The 7832-nt window shown below is 46.6% G+C and overlaps 2 protein-coding genes across 5 annotated transcripts; both read left to right on the plus strand.

The window, feature by feature from the left end:
* Window positions 1-8: 8 nt before the first annotated feature.
* On the plus strand, window positions 9-2149 carry LOC136957833 (serine/threonine-protein kinase pim-1-like). The gene is made up of 7 exons (XM_067252033.1): window positions 9-95; window positions 468-519; window positions 665-759; window positions 1023-1073; window positions 1250-1628; window positions 1724-1900; window positions 2052-2149. The coding sequence occupies exons 1-7, from the start codon at window positions 9-11 to the stop codon at window positions 2147-2149; spliced, it is 939 nt and encodes a 312-aa protein (XP_067108134.1).
* A 459-nt stretch (window positions 2150-2608) lies between these two features.
* Window positions 2609-7323, plus strand: nsun6 (NOP2/Sun RNA methyltransferase 6). 4 transcript variants are annotated; one of them, XM_067251228.1, is made up of 11 exons: window positions 2609-3006; window positions 3151-3306; window positions 3598-3701; window positions 4185-4291; window positions 4438-4591; window positions 4792-4873; window positions 4982-5101; window positions 5291-5435; window positions 5646-5791; window positions 6351-6476; window positions 6552-7312. In XM_067251228.1, exons 1-11 carry the CDS (start codon window positions 2932-2934, stop codon window positions 6726-6728), a joined length of 1392 nt encoding a protein of 463 aa, XP_067107329.1. In that variant the 5' UTR covers window positions 2609-2931; the 3' UTR covers window positions 6729-7312. The 4 variants fall into 4 exon arrangements, with proteins under 4 accessions (XP_067107329.1, XP_067107328.1, XP_067107331.1 ...); XM_067251227.1 differs by having other exon boundaries at window positions 6351-7323; XM_067251230.1 differs by lacking the exon at window positions 5646-5791 and having other exon boundaries at window positions 6552-6737.
* The last annotated feature ends 509 nt before the right edge of the window (window positions 7324-7832 follow it).

The following is a 7832-nucleotide window of genomic DNA, read 5'->3' on the forward strand; positions in this document are numbered from 1 at the left end:
ATCATCAAATGTTAGAACTCCATGGCGGTTACATTTCAGACCCATATTGGTCTACCAGTCAATACCTACACCTCCCACAAAATCTTCAACTCCTGGTAAAGTATCATATTTAATTTGTTGAAGACACATGTAAATCACAGTAAATCACACATGAAAGGCATAGCCTACTAATGCTGTAACAAATGTATGGAATAAAAAACATTACAAGAGAACATTATGTTCAAATTGTCACTCAACTTGTTTGTGCAGATGGTATAAAGTCAGTGAAGATTTAAAGTTTTGATTTATGTACAATAGTTAATGAGGAGGTAACCTTGGCTGAGACAGCGCCCAAATCAGACTGTCCATTGCAACCAGATCAGGTTCATGTACTTACTGATTCACTGAGAATGAAGAGGAAGGGTAATGCACATTTAGGCAGCGGCGAAGGGCAAAGCCCATCCAAAAAGCCTTCTCTGCCCATGCAGGGATGTTCCTCAGCCCCAAAGCCTCAGATCCGACGGAATCCACCACGTAGAGGTTAGCATCATCAACCTTTTCTGAGGCGGAAGTCCCCAGTTTCTCAAAGAGATGGAACAATCAACATTTTTGGGAAAAATAGACAAAAAATAGACGATTAAATATAAAAGTTTATTAACTGTAAGTATCTGTATTTGTATTGCAGCCAGTTTCACATCTCTCTACACTGTGGGGGACTTGCTGGGAGAGGGAGGGTATGGAGCTGTCTATGAGGGAAAACGTAAAGAAGACAGCCAAAAGGTGCCCTCAGCGTACCAACAGCGTACCAACACAATATTCTAGACAAACCTTTTCCAAATCCATTTGCTAAAAATATACAGTTTATTTAAATAATAGCCTACTATAGACTAATTAGCCAATAATAGGTACATCTCTATTATGGTCAAAGTTTTGAAAGCTGACTTGGCCAATGCAGTGATCCCCCCTGTTTGGTAAGTTGCCAAAAGGCCATTAGAATTGTATTAAATATTCAAGAATTTTCTTGTATTTCTCCTCTTTATCAGGTGGCCATTAAGTTTGTCCCGAAGCACACAATGGACTGCTATCTAAAACTCGTTAGTACAGTCTTTGTTGAACCACATCCAGTCGGTCAAGTTGGGAAGTTAAAATCACCTCTAAACATATATGTATACTAGTGTTTTCAACCTCAGTTGTAAGCCAATATTTCTTCTAATATAGAGTACATTGCAAAGGGCGCAATACCTAACTCCCAGCCTTGTGTCCCCTACAGCCTGGAACATCTAGCAGCCTGCCTGTGGAAGTGGCCCTCATGCAGATGGTGAGTGAGCCTCCCACCTGTGAGTATGTTCTGAAGCTGATTGAGTGGTTCGAGCAGCCCAATAAGTTCATCCTGATCCTGGAGAGACCGGATCCGTGCATGGACCTGTTCGACTACACAGAGCAGCTGGGGGGCAGGATGGACGAGGGCCTGGCGAGGGAGATCATGCAGCAGGTGGTTGTGGCTGTGCTGCACTGCCGTGACCGAGGCGTCCTGCACAGGGACATCAAGGTTGAGAATCTACTGTTGAAGACCGACACCCTGAAGGTGAAGCTCATTGACTTTGGCTGTGGAGATCTGCTGAAGGACAAAGTCTACAAGGAATTTGCTGGTGAGGGAATGGGGGCTGACACTGAGTGCTGTTGGAGTGTCACAGCAATAAATATATAAATCAAAACACTATTGTTTGCTGTCTTTCTCATTTAGGCACTGCAGAGTTCTACCCACCAGAGTGGGTGCTGGATGGGAGCTACCAGGGTCGCAAGGCCACTATCTGGTCCCTGGGAGTACTGCTGTTTAACCTGGTCTGTGGAAAGCTGCCCTTTAAGAAGGAGGATGATATTGTGGCTGGACGCCTGTATTTCAGACAAGGGCTTTCCAAATGTAAGAGTTGATTCTATTTTTGTTGTCATGGAGCTTTTTGTCAGTTATCTTGTGATAATGCCAATCATGGTACCAAACTGTTCACAAATATACAGTTTTGCCTGACAATTGTATTTGTGTTTGAAATTATAATTCTTGCCTCATCTTGTAGCAAGCAGGGATCTGATTCGCTGGTGCTTGACACCGAACCCAACTGACAGACCAGACCTGGAGCAAATACTTCAACATGACTGGTTTTCAGAAGTTTAGGTATGTAGCCAGTAAAACAAGCTAGCTATCAGGATAAATGAGAAACATCAATGTACTCAGCTCATTCTCTTAATCTCTGTGTAGTTAATTTTCTTTTCTTTCTTCAATTACACTTTTCAGGTCCCTTAGAAACATGAAAAGGGTGGTGGAGTGGTAGGGAGTTTAGGGGTAGTTGGGGTGCCTGGAAAGAAGAGGGATTTAGAGTCTTTTAGACAGTCACATAATACAAAGACAAAAAGTAGAATAGAAATGCTTGAAACAATAAACCAATAAAAAATGTATCATCCCAAATCTGATGTTAGACTTACTGTATTGATTGTACTTTATATACTTATTTAGTCTTATCTAAGTATGGTATCATCCAGGAGTCTAAATAATTAAATATGGTGCGAGAACTACAACTCCCAGAAACCACTAAAACACGTTTTCGGTGACGTGTAAGGAACTGTACGAGCGCAGTTTGAGAGCAGTATAGACGTGGAGGTTGTCATATGGCCTCACATGTTTGTAATTTACGACTTTAGGTGGAAAAACACGTTCAAACATATTGCTGAAAAAGAGCCTAATTAAACCAAAAGATATTTTGACCAAACTTGTCGACCACCACGCGTCTTAAGAGAGGTTGCTGTTCTGTAGCCAGCTAGTTAGCATAGCAGTGCTATAAGTGCATGTCTATTGTCAATTTACCAGTAGTCTAGGTAATCTAGGTACAGTAGTTTGGTTATGAAGACCAAGGAGGAGCTTGAATTTGAAGCAAGTTGAAGAGGAGAGTTAAAAAGGAAATGTCTGTCTTCCCACCAATTGCTCTGAAGCCCAAAGTGTATGATTACATGAAGAATACATTCATGAATGCAGAGGTTAGTCTATTACGTTTCTTCAGTAACGTCCACTTTCCAGGTAACAAGAGACTTGTTACCTGGAAGTGTGTTTCGCATCAAATTAAATAATAATAACATTATTGCAGTCACTCAGTGTACATTATTCAAATCGTTATACTGTAGCTGTTGGCTGCAGTGGGCCTTGAGGCGGCTGAGGAGAGGTTCCAGAGGCTACTATCTTGCCTGTCCCACCCGCCTGCCTTCACCTGTGTGCGGGCCAGCACTCACCTGGCCCCCCTGGAGGAGATCCGTCACCGCCTGGGGGAAGAGCTCAGAAAGGTCAGACTGAAGCTGGAGGAGCAGTGAGACTGGAAAAGTTCAGCTGAGATTCAGTTTTCATAAGGAGGTTGAGATGTCCAGCAACAACGCTTGTCATTGTGTGTGGATGTGTGTCTGAGAGTGAAAGTGTGAATGTGCAGTTTTGTTCAGGTGATGGATAATACTTTCAATCTATACCTCACTTGAGAGAACAGTCTCTCAACAATAATGGAAATCAAGTTCAAATCCTCTTAGACATGGCACTGCTATAACTCCACATGCACTCCTGAGCCCTCTCTCCTGTGCCAGCAGCAGCGTTGTGGGCAGCACATGTGTGGTTCTGAGGATGAAGAGGTTACTATCCTCTCCCATCCACACATTCCAGATGTGCTGCTTCTTCCTGTCATCGGCCCAAGGTATGTGAAGAATGTCAGCCAAAGATCGGACTGCTCCACCGAGGCATAAACAAGTTCCAAGAACCTTCAGTAGCTCTCCATTCAATCTGTCTACTGTTTTTTTTATGGCCAGCCACATGTAATTTCATAGAATTACAACCAAAATAAAATATGCTCTCATCCTAGACCTACTATACACAATATTTTGGGTTGCGATCATATACAGACCAAGAAACCATCTCTTGCTTCTTATAACTTTGACAGAGGATTGTTTGTTTAGGGTTAGCTATTCTGTCTTAGCCAATTTATATAATCTTGTGTTTATGTGTGTGTGTGTATGTCTTTGTAGAATATAGTCTTTTTTTCTACTTCAGTGTAGGTCTTGGTGTGTGTCTGGGTCTGAAGAAGAGAGAAATGGCATATATGTGGTACATAACGTTTGTGAACTGAAGAGAGAGTGTTGTTTTGTTTTTTGCTCACTTGTTCGCTGACCTCTGCCCCTAGGTCTGTGAAACAGCTTGGCTCCGAGGTGGTGGTCGGGGCCCTGTGCGGCAGCGCCGTGCTCAGGGGAGCCCACGTCTTCGCCCCCGGGATCCTCGCCACACCCAAGTGTGAGACCTCAACTACTAAGAACGTAGCACTGCGTTTCCTCTCCCTCCCTGTGTGCAGTGTCTGTTTTCTGTTCCAAAGGGAGTCATGAGAAACGTGGGAGCGTGTGGTTCTGACGCCAGATGGTGTTCCTCTCATGTGTCCCCAGTCATGAAGGCTGGAGACACTGTGTCTGTGTTCTCTGACCTGGAGGGGAAGTGCACGCGCGGGTCCAAGAACTTCCAGGGGAAGAGAGTGTTTCTGGGAAACGGGCTTGCCGGATTGGACCGCTCCTCCATCTTCTGCACAAATGAACCAGTCAAGTATGTTGTTCTGAACACCTTTTCTCTCCAAATGGTTTTCTAATTAAAAAAAGGACCACTTCTGTTGCTTCTTTTAACAAGGGTCTGGGTATCGCTTAGTGGTTAGAGCACTGGTTAAAAACCCCTGTGCTGTGTGTCGCTTTAGATAAAAGCGTCAGCTTGTTGTGTTGAGTGTAACCTCATGATCTTTACCTCCACAGGGGTCTTGGTATTCAGATGGTTGAGCCCCTGTACCAGAGCCCCTCGTTTGATGGTGTGCTCCCCAGCCTGGTCTTTCTGCAGGTACCTCCTCCAACTACCTTCTTCTGGTTTGGAAACAGGAGCTCTCTGGATGCATCTGTGGTCAGAACTTTAGAACTTAGATTCATTCATCTATCCCCCTGGTTCTAGAACCTCCCGTCTGTGGTGGTGGGTCATGTGCTGGGGCCCCGACCCGGAGAACGTATCCTGGACATGTGTGCTGCTCCAGGGGGCAAGACCTGCCACATAGCTGCCCTCATGGGGGGTCAGGTCAGTATTGACCCCCATAAGGGTTCACTACGAAAACAGCCTTCCATCCTTAGAGGGATCACTGATGTGATGTTGGATCAAATGCCCTTTAATTTTCAGTTACTCAGACCACTTTGACCACAAGGTGGTGCTGTTGCACTGTTTTGTTCGCCTCTTCCTGCTTTTGTCAGTATGGTTTGTCCCTCGCAGGGAGAGGTAGTGGCGCTGGACAAGATCCGATCCAAGGTGGAGCGCATCCGTCAGAACGCCAAGACCCTGCATCTGGACTGCATCAGAGCTCACTGCTTCAACAGCGTCCAGGCTGTGAGCGGTGACCCTGCCCGGGAAACCGAAGGTACGGAATGTGAGCATCGTCGCCAGACAGCGTCTTGGCTCCGGTCTGGTTGTGAGGAAGCCCAGGACAGAGCACAAGGGAGGGAACAGCTCAATTTGTCTTGCCAGTCTTTTGGTATTCTAGCTCCTTGTTATTGGCTCATGCTCTGACTGATTTAGCTTTGATCAGGCTTCCACCGTTGAGGTAAGCCAGTCTCGCTGCGTTTCCCAGGGCCGCCGTTTCCCCCGGAGAGTTTTGACCGGGTTCTGCTGGACGCCCCCTGTAGCGGGCTGGGCCAGAGGCCCAGCATGGCCTGCAGCTGGGGCCTCAAGGAGGTCTGCTCCTACCAGCCTCTGCAGCGCAAGCTTTTCCACACGGTCGGTCACATGCACACACACACACACACATATGCTGGCAAACACAAACACACTCCCAGATAGTACACACAGGAAATAGCAAACACTTTGCACTTTGAGTGTGAGTTTTCCAACCAGTTTACAGAGCCTCAGGTGACATCCAAACAAATGCCTAAACAGAACCAGTTTATCTTATTTCAAGACCCTTGCTGACCAGTAGCTGGCACTGTGGGTCAGCTATAATGTAGCCTATATCCTTGGACCATGCTGCTCTTGTGAAAAAGCTTAAGGCTAGCAGGCAGATGGATCACTGTGGGGAGATTATAGTCCAATGCACTGCACATCATTTATCCCTGTCACACTCTGAGCTCCATCATAGTCGCCCAGTCATGACATTTCAGCATAGAAACTTTGGAGACAAGCCAGAAAGCTGAATGTGTGTGTGTGGATTTAAGCGTTGGACCACTCAGACAATAGGGTTCTCAATCAAGTGAGATGTGAATCTGAGTTCCAGTAGACTGACCTCTGGTTTATTCCAGTGTGTGTTTGTGTTGAGTGTGTGTGATCTGTTGTCCCCCAGGCCGTGCAGCTGCTGAGGAGAGGAGGGGTGCTGGTGTACAGCACCTGCACTGTGACCCTGGCAGAGAACGAGGAGCAAGTCGCCTGGGCTCTGAAGACCTTCCCCTGCCTCACACTACAGCCTCAGGTAATAGGCTGGAAACACACACACACACACATATACACAGACGCATGCACTCATTTTGACTTTGACGTTTCTCAGGAGCCTCACATCGGAGCAGAGGGCATGATGGGAGCTGGCCTGTCACCTGACCAGCGACGTCTCCTCCAGAGGTTCAGTCCAGAGCTGAGCTGGGCCGGGCCCCCTCCCGTGGCCCTCCCAAGCCGAGCCGACACAGACACGATCGGCTTCTTCATCGCCAAGTTCCAGAAGAGCTGAGCGAGCAGCGGCCGCCCTCTTCCTCCTCCTTTCTCTAGCACACAGAAGGCTCCAGAAGGCCGGGGGCCTCACACAGAGCCAGCTTAGGGGTCTGTAGTGTTTACAGTGTTAACACTCTGCCTGGCCCGACAGGACAGTGTTTATAACACACTCTCCCCACCAGCATGCCCCCCATCCCCTGCTGTTTACAACATCCACCTCTTGGTGCCGGCTCTCTCTGTCTGTGGGCCATATAGGGATGAGCTGTGTAAACACAGAGGCCAGGAGAGGGAGGGGTCGAAAACACAGGGGAACTGGGTGGGGGGTGAAAGACAGGGGAAGAGGAAGTGAAGAGAATAGAGAGAATGCGGACTGGTGGACGCAGTTCGGCTTGAGTTGCCATAACAACAGTGACGACACAGCTGCCATGGCAATAGCGGATTGGCTGGCTCCTGGAGCAGAAGCCAGGAAGTGGTGTGCTGAAAGAAGGTTACAAGAGGAATTAACAATTGATGGCCTTTTAGTGGTGTATGTCAAGTACCACTGTGGTTACTGGAACTTGAAGAAGTCAGAAATATTGTACTCTTTCATTTTATTTATTTGAAATAAAATAAATTGCAAGTTCAGTGGCCCTTTCTTGTTTCATTTCTCATAATTGGATGAGATCAAATTTAACCAAAGATAAATCATATGACTAGTTTTAATTTATTCGGTGGCAAAAGTGACATTTATCATTCATAGATGGAGGTCAATGTAATAAATTGCACAGCAGCTTCCAGACCATAATGATCACACGCCAGGTCGTTGCTACGTTGGGACCACCAGGTGACCTTCTCGATGACCTCCACTCACTCCATCCACCTCCATCAGAATGACTATCAATACATCAACAGGATTATCCCTGACACAACGTGGGGGAGATGATGACAGCCATAGCCTGTAGACCCTCCCCCAGATCCATCATCAGCCAGTCCAGCAGGCTGCTCCTTACAGACATGGCCAGAACAGGGAATGATTAGACTTCTCTATTGAAGGACCCTTATCTGGTTGTAAATCTGACCTAGGCACAACCAGACAAGTTCTTCACTTGTACTTGTCTGTGTATAGAGATTGTGCATTGAGTCA

This window comes from Osmerus mordax, chromosome 15 (genome assembly GCF_038355195.1).
Source record: "Osmerus mordax isolate fOsmMor3 chromosome 15, fOsmMor3.pri, whole genome shotgun sequence".
Classification (NCBI taxonomy): Eukaryota; Metazoa; Chordata; class Actinopteri; order Osmeriformes; family Osmeridae; genus Osmerus; species Osmerus mordax.

Excerpts from the sequence above, each read along its gene's own strand:
- LOC136957833 (XM_067252033.1), top strand. The coding sequence starts at position 9 with ATGTTAGAACTCCATGGCGGTTACATTTCAGACCCATATTGGTCTACC. Across the intron at positions 520-664 it reads ACGGAATCCACCACGTAGAG|CCAGTTTCACATCTCTCTAC; the intron begins GTTAGCATCATC and ends TTTGTATTGCAG. Across the intron at positions 1,901-2,051 it reads CAGACAAGGGCTTTCCAAAT|CAAGCAGGGATCTGATTCGC; the intron begins GTAAGAGTTGAT and ends CTCATCTTGTAG.
- nsun6 (XM_067251227.1), top strand. The coding sequence starts at position 2,932 with ATGTCTGTCTTCCCACCAATTGCTCTGAAGCCCAAAGTGTATGATTAC. Across the intron at positions 4,292-4,437 it reads GATCCTCGCCACACCCAAGT|TCATGAAGGCTGGAGACACT; the intron begins GTGAGACCTCAA and ends ATGTGTCCCCAG. Across the intron at positions 5,792-6,350 it reads AGCGCAAGCTTTTCCACACG|GCCGTGCAGCTGCTGAGGAG; the intron begins GTCGGTCACATG and ends GTTGTCCCCCAG.